We start from the raw sequence: 19,407 nt of genomic DNA on the forward strand, positions 1-19,407 counted from the left end.
GCAATGAATAAGGATTGTGGGATACCATTGAGACAGTTACAAGTCGACGGAGGAATGACCAACAATAAGATCCTTATGCAGCTTCAAGCTGACATTCTCTGTATTCCAGTAGGTAAGCAATAATTCTCCTAGTGCTTTTAGTATTATTACTTACAAGGAACAAATAAGTATGACGGTTTGAATAGACAAGATAACTTGCCTTCCTCTCCCTTGGAAAGGTTTCAATTAAAGATTTATATTGAAAGTATTTCTTGGAGCAGCTGATGCAGCAGAATGCTCAGAACTACTTGTGTAGGCTCTCATAAAAAGTTTGGTGTTCTGAATACAAAGCTGCAGCTTACATCTGCATACGTGTTTTTGCTAGGTAATTTTATCTTCCTGTGCTTTTCTGGATCTGTGGAGAATGACTACTTTCAGCTCCTCCCCATGCGGTTAGAACGAGCCCTTCACATATGTGTCCTTTAACCATGACTGAACAATGTTCTTTCCCAGAAAGAATGTCCTTTAAAATATGTGTGCCATCATCCTGTCAAATTTCCTTCAGGAGAAGGAGGCAGGTTGCTCTCCTGTTTTTCATGGTGACAGCATTGCCTCCTGCTATAGAGGTTGCTATGGAAGGCAATTTCCTCTCCTCACCCGCCTTCCCACACACACAGAATTGTGATAAAGGAAGCAAGCTCTCTGTTAAATGAATCGTGCAAAGGGGCTTTTTAATGGAATGGGGTTTCCCCCCGCAAACAATATATGTACAGAGATTCACAATAGTGTGCCGGCTTATGTGGGTTCTATTTTATGTATGTCTTACAAGTCCTCTTTGTATCATGACAGTTTCAGTAAATATCGCTATGCAACTCTGTTTTTGATGTCATCTGTAAAAGTTCAAAATCCAGCAGCATATGTTGACCTTTATATACTGTAGTTCTAATGAGTTGGGTGTAAACATTAAATTGGATGAGTGTAATACAAGGCAACAGACACTAGGGGGCCTTCAACTAAGGGCTCGTCCACACTTTTCTGCTTGTCCTTTGCCTAGAAAACACTGGTCCAAAAGGTTTCTCGCTTGTCCCATGCTTTCTAGGCATGGGTCTGAACAGTTTTGTGTTTGTCCCACAGCTTTCCCTGGGGAAACATGGTGTTTAGCACTGAATCACAACAAATGGCAATCCACAGAAAACCCAACTGTCATTTGCTGTAAACCATGCATTTTCCACTGGGGAAGCAGCAGGGCAAATGGAAGTGTGAATGAGCTTTAGTTTTACTAAGAAAAAATCCCATTAAAATTAATGAACAGTACTAAAAGAGGTCAGTTACTTTCAACAGGTTTACTCATGAGTAAAACTTGGTTGAATACTACTCTAAATTTGGACATGTGTTGGGGGGCGAATTCTTTGACCCACGCACTATTTCAAACTTAAGAAGATATTATTTAAAAGACACAAGCTTGCCCTTTCTCCTTACTCATCTTTTATTAAAATCTCTGGAAGCAAAATAACCCTGGGGTTAATTAATTGCAATAACATCCAGGATATTAAGATCTTTACAGCTGTTACCAATTTCCTCTACTTTGTTTCTTAAGAACCAGTGCTGCTCTCTCTATTATTATTTTTAAATTAATAAGCTATATATATTTGGTTTTAACTCAGATTCTCATTTATTTTTCTACATTAAGCCAGTCTAGAAGAACTAGAAATAAGGAGGGGCATTTGTAGATCAAAAGATGAAAATTGAGAAAACAAAACAAGCATGCTGCTTGGGGTTCTAACTTCACTTAAAATGCGATTACTTCATTAGCCTGTAAATACCTTGCTATGTAAAGCAGTCCATAAACACTCTGCCTTCATTTTTGGCTTATTAGTAAAGCCATCCATGCCTGAAACCACTGCACTGGGAGCAGCAATGGCAGCAGGAGCTGCAGAAGGAGTGGGAGTCTGGAGTCTGAATCCTGCTGACTTTACAGCAGTGACCAGTGAACGTTTTGAGCCACAGATCAATCCTGAGGGTAAGGAGGAAACTCATATACGTTATCCATTATCTGGGCATTCATCAGCCCATGCTGGGCCTTGGTCAATTCACATTACTTAGAGGGACTAGTGCAGTTTGTTCCATTGGTAAAATTAGACTAGTAGAGTGAGTGCGGGTGTGTTCTGGGCTAAAAGTACGGTGCTTTTTACACTTCTGTTTGACTGTTGTTGTCACTTGATAAAGAGTTCAGGAGACTCTTATCTAGATGTGACTAACAAGACCAGTCCAGATCTGATATGAGTAGATAACATTGCATCAGGATATGTGTGAGAGGTTAGAAATTGGGATGAAAAATTTCCTTGCGGTTTCAGAAAGCGAGTATCGCTATACCAGGTGGAAGAAAGCTGTTCAGAAGTCAATGGGCTGGGAAACAACAGAACCACAAGTAGACGGTAAGCCATTACAATTATTCCTAGCTTGTGAAAATTAGGCTGCGTTTTTGTTAGAAGAATGTCATTCACCTTTTGTGATTAATGCTTTTGTAAACAGAGGCTCCTCTCACCTATTTTGTTTGAAGACAAAGTTTTAAACTGGCTGCAGCAAAGAACATACACAGCTTTTTAAACAATTCTAGCTTCCGTAACAGGTGGTTATGGAACAACTCATTTATAAATGCTTTTAGCCAAGTATATAGAAACTAGAGAAAAAACTATGGCACCTGGCAACATCTAAATAATAGCTATCTGCTTCCTCTTCACTGCCTGAGCTAACATTTTAATTATAATTTTATATGGCATCAGGAGCTCAGTCTAAAGGTTCCTAAGCAGAATTACCTATGCATTTTGCAAATCGGAAACATGTTTATATATGAACAAATGCTTAAAAGATAGAGTGGCTTAAAAAGTTATTTGTAACCAGTGAAACAGAGGTTCTATGGGACTTTATTCTCACATGTATAGTAAATAAATTGGGTAGAACCAATCTATGGATACTATGCTATCAAGTAGGATTAATTTTAAAGAGAAGCTGTCCTACCTGCTGTGTCAGCAAAAGGCAAGAAGGGGCTTGCAATCCCACATTGACTGAAATCCCACATTGGCTTATAACAACCAGAATAGAAAAGTGTGTGTTGAACAAAATTTACTGATTCTGAGACTTATAGATTGCTATTGAAGTCGCATGAATAATATATCCCAACTCTCATGTTGAACATATTAAACTTTGGCTGCATTTCATTGACCCAATTCACATGTTACATTAATCCATAGAACAAAACAATGGTTTAAGGTGAATGGGCAGTGGTAAGTCGAGAACAATCCTTGAAGAGAAACTAACAATGAGTCTAGATTCTGACAATATAACAAGCCAGACTCTGGAGTCCAGACTCAGCTGAAGGGGTGGGCAGGGGGGAAGGAGTGCTACAGGAAATTTTCAGCAGCATGTGTTAGTACTCTGTTTACATTAAACCAAAGCTTGTATCCAATTAAGTTCAATTCAAGTGTAGACCTAGTGAAATTATTGAGCCTAAGTTAGCCATGCCTATTAACTTCAATGGGTCTTCTCTGAGTTGGACTAGCATTGAGTACAACCAATTGTTTTAAACTATGGCTTAATGTGATGTGAGAATCAGGTCATTGTCATTTACAAAGTAACACTAAAGAGCTGGCCTGTAATGATATCCTAAGTATGCAAATTTGAGATGCAAGTCCTATTTCTTTCAGTTAGATTTCACCCCCCCCCCCCCGTAGGTATGCTTAGAATTATAGCCTTAAACTGTAATGATTTGATTTGAGCTTTTTTTTCCAAAATACAATGATAAAGTACATACTTCTGTTCTTTATCATTAGATTGTTATAGATACATTATAATATGAAATCTGAAGAAAATAATAAAATATTGGCTCCTTCAGCCAACGGGAAGAAGTTGCATAAACTAGATCAAAGGTTCTCAAACTTCGTGATTTCTGGGTGGAAGGAGTCCTTGGACCCTTACTGAATACTATGGCTTTTTATTTCTTTAAAGCCTTAACAGCTGCAGAAGGAAGTTTTAGTTAAGTAAATAAAGCTTCTGGTTGTTGTTTCTTCATTAGAATAGGCATGTAAAGAAGAAACTCAAGTTTAAAGGTCCATGTTCTTACTAGACAGTAAAAGTTGAGGTCAACACAGTAATAGGAGAGAGGGTATAGTATTCCCAAGAATAGTGAGAAGATTTGAGAAATACTGGACAATGTTCTCTCTGATTTGTCCTGTACATCCAGCCTGTGGCTCCATCTTGCAATAGAAACAGCTGCTGCATTCAAGTGTGCTCTACTAAACGTGATGGCATTCAAGATATTATGGGGGTAGTAGTTCTGTGAGCTTGACCTTTTTACACACACCCTTTCCCCCAATGTTGGAAATAATCACTTGGTGCTACTCTTAACTGGGCAGGAGCCTGGATTTATTCCTTCACTGTGCACACAGGTGATGTCCCTATTCTAGTTGTCCCCTCCCCGAAGCAATGGAACAAGGAATGGTACCTATCGCCAGTGCTGATTAGATCTGCAGCAGAGGCCGTGTTCTGGCGAGGGTGTTCTCTGTGATTGCACTTATCTATGGAATTCACTCCCTGTATATATTTGCCCACCACACCTTCTTAGATGTTCTGTGCCAGGGTGAACACTATTATTTTTGCCTTGGCATTTAGTGGTCTGGTTCACATCAAGCATTCAGCAATAGTTAACTATAGTTTAGCATGAACAGGCAGCATGCTGGTGCTAAAGGTCACAGTTTTGTTTCTACCCCCACTCCTGGCTGTTCTACATCAAGCACAAAAAACCACAACCCTTGGCTTTTCATTACAAAGGAACACAAGCTCATGGTCTGTTTCACTCCAAAGTATCCTGGAGTGGGAGCCCAGTTTGTTTCTTGACTCCCCAATACAAAGCGGGGACTTTGGTGTTTTTACTGTATTTGAACATTAACTATGGTGTTTATGTGTGAACCAAGCCAATGATATCCAATGCTAATGACACTTACACTGTTCTTAAGCTTTGGTCTTCACTGGCTCTTTCTGTGTTCTGATTTTTTTTTGTGTGTGTGTGTATCTGTATATATTAATTCTCTTAAGTTATCTTGCATAGATACTGCATTTATAACTCACCTTAGTGACAGTGCACTTTAAAGGCAGTTTAGCAATGGCTAGCAGACATGGAAACCTCTGTGCTGATTCAGAGATTAGAAAAATGACACTGTCTTATGTTTTCATCCCATCAATATAGCAGCACACAATGAACGTAGACCCAGACCAATAGAACAAGAATTTGAGACTGAGGAAGAGCAAAATCTTTGTTTCCTGTTTTGGGCATCAGGGTTCTCCTCATGAATGTGCGCAATAAAACAAGGAAGAAACCAGCTCTATAGGGTGTTGTGTTTTATTCACAATTAAATCAAATGAAATGCCCAGAAACAAAGCATGAAACTATTTCTAAAGTTAGTATTTCAGTGAAATCATAGTTAATTAGTTTTATAGTGCTATCCTGCACATGTGTACTCAGAAGTAATATCACCTTTGAAGATCTAGATAGAAGTCTGAAAATTAATCTGTTTTAATAGCTTAAGTTTCAGAAAAAATGCTATGTGATTATATATATATATTTTCCTAGTCAAAATGAATTATGAAGCCTTGATTTTTTATCAAAGAACGTATTTGCTTTTCTCTTTTTGTCCTTCATGGAGCTTTGGGTATTTTGTTCAGGTTCTAGCAAGCGACTCAAGTCTTCTCTAAGGCTGCCATTTTATGAGATCCCATTTCTTTCAAACTCATGCTATCTTATTTTGCAAAGTAATTCTAAAGGCATCGTCATTGCAGTGTTTGATTGGGAAGGTCTGGTTTCAAATCCTTGCTTAGCCATAAAGCTCACTTGGTGACCTTTGGGCCCAGTCACTGTATCCCAGCCCATCAGCCCAGCCCATCTCATAAGGTTGTTGTGAGGGGATAGGGAGACTTGTCACTGTTTTGGTCGATCATAGGAAACATAAACCTTTCCTAGATAAAAATCAAAGCAAAGGCCACCTAGTTTCTCTTGTTGTCTGTGTCCCAAGCAGGCTTAACTTTTTAAGTAATTTGATGTGGCAAGGTGATGAAGGCTACACTATGAAGTTTAATAAAGGCACCCACCAAAAAAACAAAAATAAAAGTCCCTCTTTAGATACTGTGTCTCTCACACACCTCATCTCAGATGCAAGCTAGGGAAGTCATTTATACAACTCTCTCTGCAGTCATCATACACTTTGGAATGGTATTGGGTGAGTGAGTCCTCACAACAACAAAAAACCAGTCTCTCCCTCATTCTGTGGTGTGCCTCCACCGCAAGATAATAATTTCCTTCTCCCATAGCTCCAGCAGGAATCCTCCCCATAACTATCTGTTGCCATAGCCTCTCTTTTTCCTGTGAAAGCTGAGGTTTGTGAGGGTCAAGAAACCGTGCCTTGCTGGTTACTACTATTTTGTTTATACTGTAGTCTCTCTAACTCTCACAAGTGGCACCCCTAAGCGTTCGTTGCGATCGCAGTGGAGCTGCTGTGACCTGTCATGCAGCCACAAAGGTTACAGGTGAAGAGGTGGAGTGGGTAGCAAGGTGGATAGAGGTGTGTGTATAAGAGGTACCAGGCTCTGGGTGTTGTGGGGCCTGGAACAACTGCATCAAACGCACCATGGATAATCTAAACCAGGGGTCGGCAACCTAAGGGTCATGGGCCCAGAACCGAGCCTTCTGGTTGGCAAGGCGCTGTGCGCTGCGCTAAACCAGCGCAGTGCCAGGGACTCGCTTCCGCGGCACCAGAAATTGTGTCTGTGCATGTGCAGATGCCGGAGATCGTGTCTGTGCAGATGCAGACGCGCAATCAGGCCCACAGGCAGGGCTCCGTGGCAGTGAACCTGCCTTGCCAAACCCTGATCTAAACCATGGGTTGTCCACTAGTCCCTACCGCTCACCAGTGGGCGTTTCAGAATTCCAGGTGGGCAGTAGGGGATTCTACAACACAAGCTGAATCCTTCCATCGAGAGAGATGAACGCTCTATTCATCTCTCTCGCACTCGGTGGTTAGCAGGAAGCGTGGGCGGGCACAAGTGCACAAACACACATGAAAGCGCGAGTGTAATACGCGGGAAGAGGAAGTGTGGTAGCCAGTGGCGTAGCGTGGGTTGTCAGCACCCGGGGCAAGGCAAGTAATTTGCGCCCCCTAACCCATGGATTTTAGCACTCGAGTCTCTTCCACTAGATTAGTTAGTGCGAGTGCGCCCCCTCCCCAGATGTTGCGCCCGGTGCGGCCGCCCCCCCTGCACCCCCCACACTACGCCACTGGTGGTAGCCAAGTTTGAATCTCCCCCCCCCCCTATTTGTGTCTTGCTTATGTTTCTGAGGCACCAAGTGGGTACATCCATAGGCATAGGCTGCAGTATCCAGTGACTCTGCCTGTGAATGTATCCACCTTGCTTGCTCTGTTAATGTATCCATCTTGTATGGCCTGGTATAAGGCAGGCATGGCCAAACTCTGGCCCTCCAGCAGTTTTGGGACTACAATTCCCATCATCCCTGACCACCGGTCCTGTTAGCTATGGATGATGGGAGTTGTAGTCCCAAAACAGCTGGAGGGCCAAGTTTGGCCATGCTTGATATAAGGTAATCAAGAAAGTAACTGGCTCTGCCAAGTGGTGCCATACGCCAAAAAAGGAAATAATCTAAACACAGGAGAGCGATTGGTGGGGCGATGTTATAATATGTTTGCAACACAAGGGGAGGAGTGGGAGCTGATGCATGATAGCAGGGACAGGCAGAAGCGGAGCAGAGTACTTGTAAAATAGGAGAAAGAAGGAAAGAAAAAGTTATAGGCAGGGGAAGGAGATAATTGTTGTTGACTAATAATAATAAGTGTGCTAACTAACTCAGCCTTACTTCTGGACATTGCCATAAGGAAGGTAAAAGAAAAGAGTAAAAAAGGAGATGAAAAGGAAAAGGAAGAAAAATAGGAAAAAAAGGGGGAAATAGGAGGAGAGAAAACAGGGACAGGCAGAAGCATAGTGTTTAGAGTGGCTCATGTTTTGGCAAGTTACGTTTTGTTATCTTATAAAAAAGAAAGAAAGAAGTAATTTCAAATTACTTTATTGTTTTCACATTGAACTTCATAAAGTTAAAAACATTATAAACATGCATAAAGCAGAAATAAAAAGATAAATTTAAGTACTTTAAAAAAACAACAACCCTCCTTTCTACTTGCGCTAAAAAAAGTTACTGCAGCACTAGTGGGCGGTAAGGAAATTTTACCATCAAGAAAGATGCATTAGTGGGCGGTAGGTATAAAAAGGTTGACTACCCCTGATCTAAACCTTAGGTGCTTTCTTTGTGTACAAATCAAGGGAAGAGGTTGCAGAGCACTTTGGACGAGCTCTTCATTGTTTTGAAGGCTATTACTTGAGTCTTTTGATAACTTACCAAGAAGACGATAATGGAATACTTGCTGTGTATTCCATGCTGTGTCCAAGAATGTTTGAATAGGTCAGGGATGGCATTTTGAGTGTGTTGCGACACACTGCTGAGTAGGGTATCTTTGATATAGAGAAGAAAAGCTTGTTGCTTAATCAGCAAAATTGGTGTGAGGTGGGTTAGAATGTAAATGCTTGAGAACCATTGAACTAGATGCAAGTTTTTGTTCCTGAAGGCAGCTTTAATCATAGAAACCAAGAATTGTAGCATTAGAATGGACCACGAGGGTCATCTAGTCCAACCCCCTGCCATGCAGAAATTTTTTGCCCAACATGGGGCTCAAACCCACAACCCTGAGATTAAGAGTCCAATGCTCTACTGAGCTATCCCAGCATGTATGCTGCTCAACTAGTCAAGTTGCTTCTTGACCATATTGTTGCCTAGTATCCATGTATAAAACAATCTAGATTAGATAACACTATATTGTAAGCCAGTGGTTTTAGCACATCCGTAAGGGATCATTGGGTGAAATACCGGTAAATACTGCTATTTTGTGCTTTTGATTGCAGTCTGGGTAGTGGTAGATATATATTCCGCTTACTGAGGTTGTAGTATGCATGATGATGGAGCAAACAGATTCTTTGAAGGAGGTACCCAAGGGACACTGCACATTCATTAGGCTTTGTTCATGCAATCTTCCTCTTTTGAAGAGAGACTTGCATGTGCAGGCCTGTGCCTGTAGCTCTTAAATTGCACATTAACATGTGTGTGTTTATGAATATATATGTGAGTGGAGACACACATGCACGTGCTCCTCCATCACCCATGCATTCTCTCTAGAAGAATCTTTTAAATACTTAACATCAGCTTTGTTTTGGAGTTCTGTATTGTCTGCTTTATTAATATTTGATTGGCTTTGCCTAAATCACATTGAATATTGACATTGGATGCAAAGTTGGAATATATCTTAGCGGAAAGGCTTGGCTCAGCTCTAATTATTACTGTGTGTTAAAACTATCTGTAGCATTTTGCAGATGTTGCTGCTTTCTTGTAATTTTTATTTATTTATGTGATTCCTAAATCTTGCAATTTACATGTATCTCTCTTTTGATTTGCTTGACTGGAACCTCTCCTACTGGATGACATCAGGTGAAACTAGTATCTTCTGTAGTCTGCCTTTGGGCTTTTTTATAATGAATAGCCTGTTAATGTTAATCGGAGCAAAGTACATCTCAGGTTAGTTTATTATTATTTGAACTAGCTTATTTTTACAAGGTTATCACTGCTAGTTTGTTTTCCTTTTGTTTTCAGTACTCTTGTTCTGTGTTGAATAAACAGTGGCACAAATAGCTACAGCTTCTCAAGACATTGATTTAAGATTCTCTGGAACCAATATTTTCTTAAGGACTTCTGCTGTCAGCCACACTGCCATGATTATTTTTTTAGCATGGTTATAGGTTCTGATTTTCTACTTATTACAACAAAATTATGCATTCGAGTTATCCTTTGAAAGCTCAAAAGCTACATAATTTATTTTAAGAAATCAGCATTTTCAGACATTACGAGCAAATCTTTAGAACTTTCTGGACCAGCAAATAAATGCTTAGAGTGAGCCAAACAGGCTGTTTTTTCCAATTCAACTCTACAAAGCTGACCTGCTGATATTTCAAGCACACTGTTAAGGTCAAACCATCATTAACATCAAAAAGATTTTGTCTCCTAAAAGAGTGTGCAATTTTGTTGGTTGGTTGGTTGGCTAGTTGGTTTTTAAATTTCCCTCAAACAAATTATATTGATGATCTAACTTAGTCATAAGATTAGGGTCTCACATTTGAAAATATCACGGTGGTTCAATATTTTGATATAAACTTCCATTTCATTTGCAGCTTGTGGATAATATGTGGTGGGCTAATTAGTCTGGATCACTACTGGAAAAAGTATACGCATGCAGCATAACCACCCCAAGTACTACTCCTTTTTAGAGTGATGTAGCATACAGGAATAGCCAACATGGTGCCTTCCAGATGTTGATGGATTACAATTCACATAATTCCTGATGTCTGACCTTTATGGCTGGGGCTGATGGGAGTTAAAGTTCAACAAAATCTGGAGGGCACTACAGTGGCTGTACCATTCTGTAGAGAATAAAGTTAATTGTGCTTGTGTACATGCCTTAGTATGTTACTAATAGCAGAGGGAATTTCATGGATTGTGTACTTGCAGTAGATCTGACAGGTGAGTGTCATCTGCATGGGACTAGTGCAGTATGTTTCAGTGCACAATCTAAATTCTATGGATGGTGTCTTATTTTTTCAAGGCAGTGAGCCCATTGCAATTTATATTATGAAGCCATAATTCACTTTAGAGTCGACCAGCGGTTTGTAGGTTTGTGGTAGATATGTGCAGTGTTCTTCCCATGATATAGAGAAAAACATTTGCAGAATATTAGTAGCTTTATTAGTTCACCTTTAGCTGACTTGTGGGGCATGAATGGGCTTCCTATCCAGAATTTACCTACTGTAGCTTAACTTAATCATTTCAATGAGACTTGTGCAGGAGAAGTTGCCACTGGATTTTGCCTCTGAATATCAGACCCATCTTTGGTATTCTTTACTACAATCAAATCTTGAGGCTATGTTCCAAAAGATTTGACAGACTGGACTAAGCCCTAATTGTTCTTTGTACTGTGTTTGCCTCTCTCTACAGAGGTAGAACCCATATGAAGACTTTCCTCTTCTTTCTCCACACACACACCCAAAAAAGAGAAAGAGAGAACTGCCTTTAGCTAATCCTCTCCTCAAAAAGTAATCATAAACATTGCATTTTGTTTTCAGCAAGAAGTATTCAACACCTGACAATATGTTTTCTATTTAAGGTAATTGCAAATGAGGCTCCTTAATGGATTTCCAGGAGATTGCAGCATCCGAAGAGAATCTGGTGCTCTCTTCCAATGTCATGGGATTGTTTTGACTTGGTTAATTGTCAAAATAACATGAATATATAGGAGAGGACTTGAACGTGGAATGACGAACACACACAACATTGCTGCCCCATGTTCCCTACTTAAATGTACACTGGGATGCAAACCTTTCGTTAACTTCCTCCACCATCATCACCTGTTTTATACATTTCGACATGGGAAATTGCCACAAAGAAAAGGGTTGTATTATTGTCAACTGTACGGTTCAAAAACTTAGCAAAGTATGCACATCTGTAAAGTCATGATGGCTTTTTCCATTTCCTAGAAAATTGCCCATAATGGTGTCTGCCAGTGCTATCTCTCTAGTGACCAATGGAGCAACGCCTGTCTGTATCGTCATCAGTTTAGACTCTTCCAATATTGAAGTGGTTAATGGTGCTTTTTCCTTACACTAAAACCTGAATAACTGATTTATTCTCTTCTGTTCATGTGCATTGTCCATTAGTAATGAGGACCCTAAATCCTGAAAGTGCCACAAGTTAATTAACAAGATTATTTTTCCAAATGTGTATTTAAGATTTAAATATATGTGCTTTCACCTATACATTAGCAAGCCAGAGACCTAAGCAGCAAAGAAGCTCCACATGCAAAGTACTACATTATGGTGTAAAGATACAGATTAAATAGTTTTGGATGCACTTGTTATGCTTTCTTTGGGCAGCAGGTTCAGTCCAAATGAACCTTTCCATTGTCTGGATGTGTTGGAGCTGGTGGTGTAGGAATGGGAATGTTCAGGACCAAAGGTCGTCTCTTAGCATAGCCACATTCTGGACAGTGACAATTTTGCGTCTTGGGTGCAAGTGTAGGTTTTTAGGCATCAAAGCAAAAGCACTAGTTGCTAGCAAAAAATGTCAAAGCTAAACTGACACATTTTCAAGTGATCCATTCTACAATCTTTGAAGAGAATTGTTTCTTTTCTAAAAAAAAAATATCAGTAGAAACACCTGTCAGCTCACAACCTGGTTCCCTTTTCCGCCGTTACCATCATTGACACCACCATCAGATTTTTCTCTGTATCCCTTTTGCTGAAATTGGAATGCTGTAAAGGAACAGAATAATGGAGTGGGAACTATATTAGAAAAGGCAAACAAGGACAAATAACCCCTTCAAATCTTGAATGTAACAGGGTTTCATCAAAGGTCACTCTGGTCCTCCCAGGTATGTCCCCCACATTATTATTTTTTATGCTGCCAATGCTGCCTGTAGCTGGAAGGAGTTTTGATTTGCACATCTCTGAAATGAATTGGACATAAGAACGTGTTGGATCCAGTCTGCCTTGTCCTTTGAGATGCCTCAGATTGCTGGAATGTACCCAAAAATGGCAGCAAAAAGTAGCTCCTATGTGGATAAATGACATAGCTTACTCCCTGCTATAAAATCTCATGCAAAAGATTATTTTTGGTAAATAAAGAGGGCTTGGTGTAATCTTAACATGAAATTGCCTGATTTGAAAGTTTGATGTGTATTTCTAAGTATGTGCACTTAGGAGCTAAAGGGAATGTGCATGCTCAAATGGTTTCCATGTGTGTCTCATGTGACTTTGTCTTCACTCTTGCAGAATATTTGTGTTTGATCACTTGGGAAACAACATTAAGCACTGGAAATTCAAAGGATTTTAGGTCTTTATAGGACACTTAATATCAATGCCTTTTCATTAAGTGCAATGAAAATCTAAAACAATGGTCTCTGAAGCTGCAGCACATTCTGCACTTGGTGTAAATTCTAGAATACTCTTGACAACGTTGTCCCTTAAATGTAGATTGGGTTATAAATGTTTCAGCATGTTGATAAATGTAATGACAAAAGCAATTTGGAATATTGGTTTGTGTCAGAACTTCTGTACATGTGAACTTGGTAGTAGGATATGTAAAACTCCACGTCTTAGCCTTATAACTTGCACAGGCACAGTGTAGCTTGGACCGTATTTGGCAAGCCAAGGCTTTTCCCCTGCTAGGACAGGGGACAGCCTTGTTCTCTTACAATGTATTCTGCTTATTTCCATGAGCTTAGCTTTCAGAGGAAAGTGGGAGGGGAGAGCTTGCAGGGGGCAGGTGTTTGGCAGGCTGAATAAACTGTATTTTTCCTAGGAAGTCAATGGAATGGACACAGACCTAGGGTGTTAAGTGTGTGATAACATTGGGTTTCAAAGATATGAGTTAAGTGCCAAATACTAACCCCTTTTTTCCAAACAAATGATGAAACAGCAAACCATAAAAGAACCTGGAAATCACTTGTTTCTTGAGCTGCCTTCATATGTGTTTGGCTGATGCTTTGTTAAACAATGTGTGATGGGCAGTTTCAACTACAGTTTCTGGGGGGTATATAGGACATTAAATTATTTTTTGAGATTATAATTACAGTTGTAATTTTGTAAAATGTACTTAATTCTTTTTTTTCTACAAAACAGAATTAAATTAACTGTTCACTTTTTGTGAATGGATTCTTGTGATTTCCCCCCCTATATATTGTGACACCTTCAAATTTAAATGGGCACATGGAAAGTATGTAACAGCAACACTGGCTGGTTTTGCACTGCTGAGAATACATGTGACTTAAAATTACCTAAATCTTGTTTGCAATTATGTTTGCAATGGAAGCCACGAATAAATTTAAAATGAAATCTGATTCAAGTGTGTAAATGCTTTACTGTTTGTTTGTGGGAAACAAGCAAATTCTACTTAACAAAATCTCATCCTGGGATTCTCTTTTTCTTGTCTTAAAGCACGGGTAAGCAAATTAAGGCCCAGGGGCTGGATCTAGCCCAATCGCCTTCTAAATCCGGCCCACAGAATGTCATGTTTTTACATGAGTAGAATGTGTGCTTTTATTTAAAATGCATCTCTGGGTTATTTGTGGGGCATAGGAATTCGTTCATTATTTTTTTCAAAATATAGTCTGGCCCCCCCACAAGGTCTGAGGGACAGTGGACCGGCTCCCTTCTAAGAAAAGTTTGCTGACCCCTGCCTTAAAGTAACATGGCATGTTAACTTGTAAATCAATTTTGTTTGTTTGTTTTCTTACCTAGCATTTCCAGAACTAAAATGGCAGCATGCCACCTCCGGTACATCAGAGTGTAGTAGCCATTCACTCCCCGGCCCCCGGTATATGATATGTCTTGCATATCTAGTTCAATAAGTTATAAATCAAAGAATTATAGCAGCACCATTAACATATTTTTAAAATAAGAAATATATTTGCTTGAATTGTTGCATTTCTATCTTAATAAGTTATTGGAACACTTCCAGTCAGTTACTGACTGGTGGTATTTAAAGTACAATCTTAATGCCTATTTACTTGGGTGTAAGTTTTATTGTATCCAGTGGTAATTACTCCATATTAAGTGTCTTTTGTTGGTCAAGTATATAACCTATAAGTCTGGTTAAACCCCATGGAGCTCACCTCTGAGTAAACATGTGCGGGATTGTGCTGTTAAACTGTAAACCACTATAGTACTGGCGAGTGTGCAAGCTCTTCTCTATATTTTATTTAAGTTTTGCTTCCAAACCACAACTCTCCATTTGCACTTGAAATTCTCCACAGGGATAGTATCATCACCTCAAAGTGAGGATTACTTAGACTTCAAAGAAATCGGCAAAAAACAGTTAAAACTGAAAGGTTCGTGAAATGGTAGATGGTTTCATGGGCAAAGGATAGCCTAGCTGCTATATGCCCCTTGTCTTTTCAAAAGTGTCTGAGTGTCCCTGTTTTACAGCTGGGTAAGAACCAGCCTGAAGACTAGTGTATTTAAATAATAAGAAAACTTGAACATCACAAGCTTTTAGGAGATAGGAAACAGATTCCCAGTCTTGACTGCTAGCTTGTTTTTTGGCTTTTGTGCTACAAGCCTGTGGTGAGCAGGTGCATTTACTGATAAGACTCTATGGATTCTCTTTGTTTTGATTTATGACTCTTTGTTGAGGTGGTGGTAGTTTTCTTCCTACTTGGCCTGTACCAAACAGGGTTTAATAAAACTGCATATATGACTTAGTTTTCCGGAGTGGAGCCGGGAGGGGGGAACTAGAAAATTTGTCACCAAACCTTTCAAGCTATTAAGGAAATACTTTTGTTGTTAAAACTCCTATTTGATCGGCTGTGGAATTAATCTTCTGAGGCTCACATAGCACGTGTTGTTATTTGAACAAACTGTTTTGCACAAAATCATTTGCACAGATGTTTATTTCTAGTAGCTGCAACTGTGCTTTGCTTCCTTGATAGCATTTTCCAGTACTGCTTGAATTAGCCCCGAGTAAATGTCATAAGAAACTTTTCTCTTTTCATGTAAATGAGCATGTGCACAAACTATTCCACAATATAATGAGCCTTGGTTGCTCTGCAAGTTCTTTTTTTAATTTTGTTTTGAAAGACCCAACACATTATATTTTCTGCATGAAAGAATTGAGTTTTATAAGCAGCATTGTGTAAGCTGGAAATTACCAGATGTTTATAATTAAGATGAAAAAAACATTTATATTTTCCATGTAAAACCTAATTAAATGCCTTGCCATCAGAAGCTCTCTCACTATACTTCAGAAGCAGCGTATGAAATGTGATTCCCCTCACTGCCCTCCCAACACCCAGGCTTGTCTTTTAGCTAAAAAGGGGCAGGTGTCTCATAAAATAATTAAAAACTGGTACATCACCATTTGGCTCAAAAACAATAAAATACAATTGCCAACTGTTTAAACACATTAAGAATAAAATGCCGTGATTCCATTTCTCTTAGTGGCCAGTTCCAGTTTCTTACAAATATACTCTTAAAAATGCTCAAAAACCAGCATAATGGGAGCAGGTACCTTTAGCTGAGTTAGATGGCTCTTCAGTGTTTCATCTGGAAGATTCTACTTTTTTTAAAAAAAGATGACAACCTGCTTCTGTTGGAGTAATAGTGTTTGGTACTTTTAAAAACAAGTTTTTATCTTTTTAACTCTGCTGTATTAGAGAACCCTAGATCTCAAGCCTTCATCTATTCATAATAGTAACTGGTTATTCCACCCCACTTTCCTGCCCCCTGTCGCCCTCTCCACCCCTAAGCTATTTCATAAAACATTTGCTCATATTAAATTCAGGTCTGCATCCGTTCAAAAGAAGCTAGAGGAAATATGAAAATGAAGTAGGGAGAAAGAAAATGGAGCATGGTTAGATGGAAGCTTGTAATAATGCCTTATTCTATGCTGCTTTCTACTTGCTAAAACTTCTGCGCACACCTGAATTCTCTGGGAATGGTATTGTTACAAGCCACCACAAGCAGTGCACAATTCCAGGTATCCAGGTGCTTACCCATGGTTCATCTTTCCTTTGGAAATGAGGCACAGTGGTGTCTTTATGATACATGGTTTATTTACACATATATACAATCTGAGCCTATGATTTAGGGGTTCAAAGCATTACTGAGTCTGAAATCAAACCTTTATTAGGCATTTTGCAAATAAAAACCATAAAAGAGAGAATAACATGTAAAAGCCTTGAGATATATATAAAAAGGCAGCAGTTGGCTACATACATATATATATATATACATATAGAATCAGTGGTTTTCCTTGTTAACCTGCTCCTTGGAGGGCTGCTACCAAAAACTCAGCTACCCCCGCCGTTACCCTTTGGTCAACGTCGGATAGGCAGAATCCCACACATTCACCTTGCTGGGGTTCCAGACCACCCAAAAGGGGGGACAGCACGCGTTGACGGAGCGTACCGTACAATGGGCAATGGAAGAGAATATGCTCTACAGTGTCCGGGACATTCATAGAGCATCTGCAGAATCTCTTGTTTCTAGGGATGTTTTGATATCTTCCCCAGACAAATGCTGAGGGAAAAACATTCAACCGGGCCAGCATTACACTCCAATAGGTTCTTGCTTCTCCTAAGGTGGTAGCCCAGGATTCAAACTCTCAGCCCACATTGTGCCCTGACCTCACCTTCTCCATATTGTCGCTGCAGACTGAAACCTCTTTTCCCTAGCTCACATCAGGCGGAAATATAATCCTAAACCTATTACTACTGGCCTTTGTCACTGCTAACTAACACAGAGCTCAGGAAGGGGTGAATCTCACAGTGAGATCAAGTTAATTAAGAATGCTTAACTTTGGCTGAAGTGCATTCACAAATAGTTTCTTAGAAATATGGGCATGTAAAGGTTTATACTTGAGACACAGATATGGCTGGATTCTATATCTCAACAGAAAAAAACATTATCTAAGCAGATTCTATATTTGTTCTTAGGAATCATCTTAAACACTGCAGAACTACATGCAAAAAATGTATGACTCCCAAAACCAGAAGAAAGTTCTAATTGCATGTAGTTATCAAATTACCAAGTAATTGTACTGCTGCATGAGTTTTAATTAAAATACATTTCTCTGCATAAAAATATAAAGGATTAAGTGGGACCTTATAATTAAATCTCTATGGAGTAATTGTAATAGAAAATGCCAATGTTTAACTTGCATTAATTGTTTAATACAGCTTGGCCTCACCTTCTTGGGAAAGTTAGTTGATGGAGAAGGAACATTATTTAGGAGTGGCATAAAGAAAAATAATGCTGCAACTGAAGCTTCTTTCTGAAGGAATAGCTATTATTCATTCACTTCACACTGAGCAACTGATTAACAAAATATATTACCCCTGTTTTGAGAGAAATGAAGGTAATGTGCTCTCAGCAGTAGGCAGCAGCTGTACTGTAATAATAAACTTGAACATGGTGATATCATTGACTGCAAGTTATTTACAGATGTGATGAAATGAATTATTGTAGAGAACTGAAACTTGACAAATCCTCTGCATTTCTGAATTAAACAAATGTGGGTATGAGATGTGAAATTCAAGGGAGAGGAAGGAAAGAAGACAAGGTATAACTGGTGGTCCATAGTAAACCAGTGCTCTGACATTCAAGCAAAAGGATCTATATAATCAGTCTACACGTTAGAAAATGTATTAGCTCTCTCTTACATTTATGGAAGGTCACCACATATGCTGCCAGCTGAGTCATAAGATGTTTATCCACCATGAGTGGCCTTAGAAGCCAGTTAAATTGTCTGTCAAATTCCAAAGGACTTGGAACACAATTTAATACAACATTAACGTCTGCAAATCTCAAGGTGTCCCAAACCATATTTATGTCACTGATGAGCTCTGAACAAAAGATTGTGACTTTAAAACAGGACCAAATCATTTGACAGAGCATAAATGACAGTGCTAGTGAGCCTTTTCTTAGGAAGACATCATGGGGACCAATAAGCTTCAAAGCCAAAGTGTATTGACTGCCTTTCAGTTCAGGCATCCTGGGCAGGTTCCATTTTCATTTACAGATTATGTGTGTCCTTACTGATGCAAAATAATAAATGAGTCAGCACTGTATATCCTCACTGCTAAAAATACATTCAAAGTTACCCATCTGACCTCATTTCAGGTGGTGTTTAGGAGTTGGAGGAAACAGTCAGGTCAAATCTGCTTCTATAAGGCCACCAAGGAAAATGAAACTCGGTTAATGAAGAAAAACAAATGAAATATATTGACCAATCACGAAATGATGCCATGACAAGAATTCAAACAGTAAGGCTGGATAAAAACACTTAATATACAAATAATCTCAGTAATTGCAGGACTAAACCATTCTTGGGTCATATGTGTGGAAGGAAGGCATTTGAGTAAACGGTTTCTGAAATCCATTTTTACACATAGGATGTGACGGTTCTCCTTAGCGTTGGGTTATATTTTTTAAATTTTTGCTTGGTAACCTTATGAGGGCGCTTAAGACTATGCAAAGAGACTGTTCCTCCGAATAACCTCTGCAGAAGCATCTCTCCGGTGATGCGTTTCCTCGTGTGAGAGAAAGCTAACAAAACAAAAAAACACTGCCATTGGGGCAGTAGCTGTTTTTGTGAAGAGGAGCGAGGAGCTTTTGTGAAAAGCCGGCGAAGCGGGCATTATTATTAGCTTGGCCCCCGGCCATCCCGAGGGAGCGCGTGCGAGCAGGGAGGCGCAGGCTGCGTCGCCACAGCAGGTG

General features: G+C 39.5%; 2 protein-coding genes and 1 long non-coding RNA gene across 3 annotated transcripts in view; all 3 read left to right on the plus strand.

Moving 5' to 3' along the window:
- GK (glycerol kinase) overlaps positions 1-9,666 on the plus strand; it is a gene marked incomplete at its 3' end in the record, with an annotated part of 36,940 nt that extends 27,274 nt beyond the window's left edge. Inside the window, 4 exon segments of the mRNA XM_081197835.1 lie at positions 1-112; positions 1,856-1,999; positions 2,334-2,414; positions 9,575-9,666. The exon segment at positions 1-112 is cut by the window's left edge and continues 9 nt beyond it. Of these exon segments, the coding sequence (XP_081053961.1) occupies positions 1-112; positions 1,856-1,999; positions 2,334-2,414; positions 9,575-9,666 (429 nt within the window).
- On the plus strand, positions 7,495-7,987 carry LOC308589044. The gene is made up of 2 exons (XR_014009058.1): positions 7,495-7,636; positions 7,814-7,987. It is a non-coding gene; the product is annotated as an uncharacterized lncRNA (long non-coding RNA).
- A 7,574-nt stretch (positions 9,667-17,240) lies between the features above and the next one.
- LOC308589013 (uncharacterized protein) overlaps positions 17,241-19,407 on the plus strand; it is a 37,439-nt gene continuing 35,272 nt past the window's right edge. The window contains exon 1 of the mRNA XM_081197786.1: positions 17,241-19,404. The gene's annotated coding sequence lies outside the window, so the exon portion shown is untranslated. The remainder of the gene's footprint in view (positions 19,405-19,407) is intronic.

This window comes from Podarcis bocagei, assembly GCF_964188305.1.
Source record: "Podarcis bocagei genome assembly, chromosome: 6".
Lineage (NCBI taxonomy): Eukaryota > Metazoa > Chordata > Lepidosauria > Squamata > Lacertidae > Podarcis > Podarcis bocagei.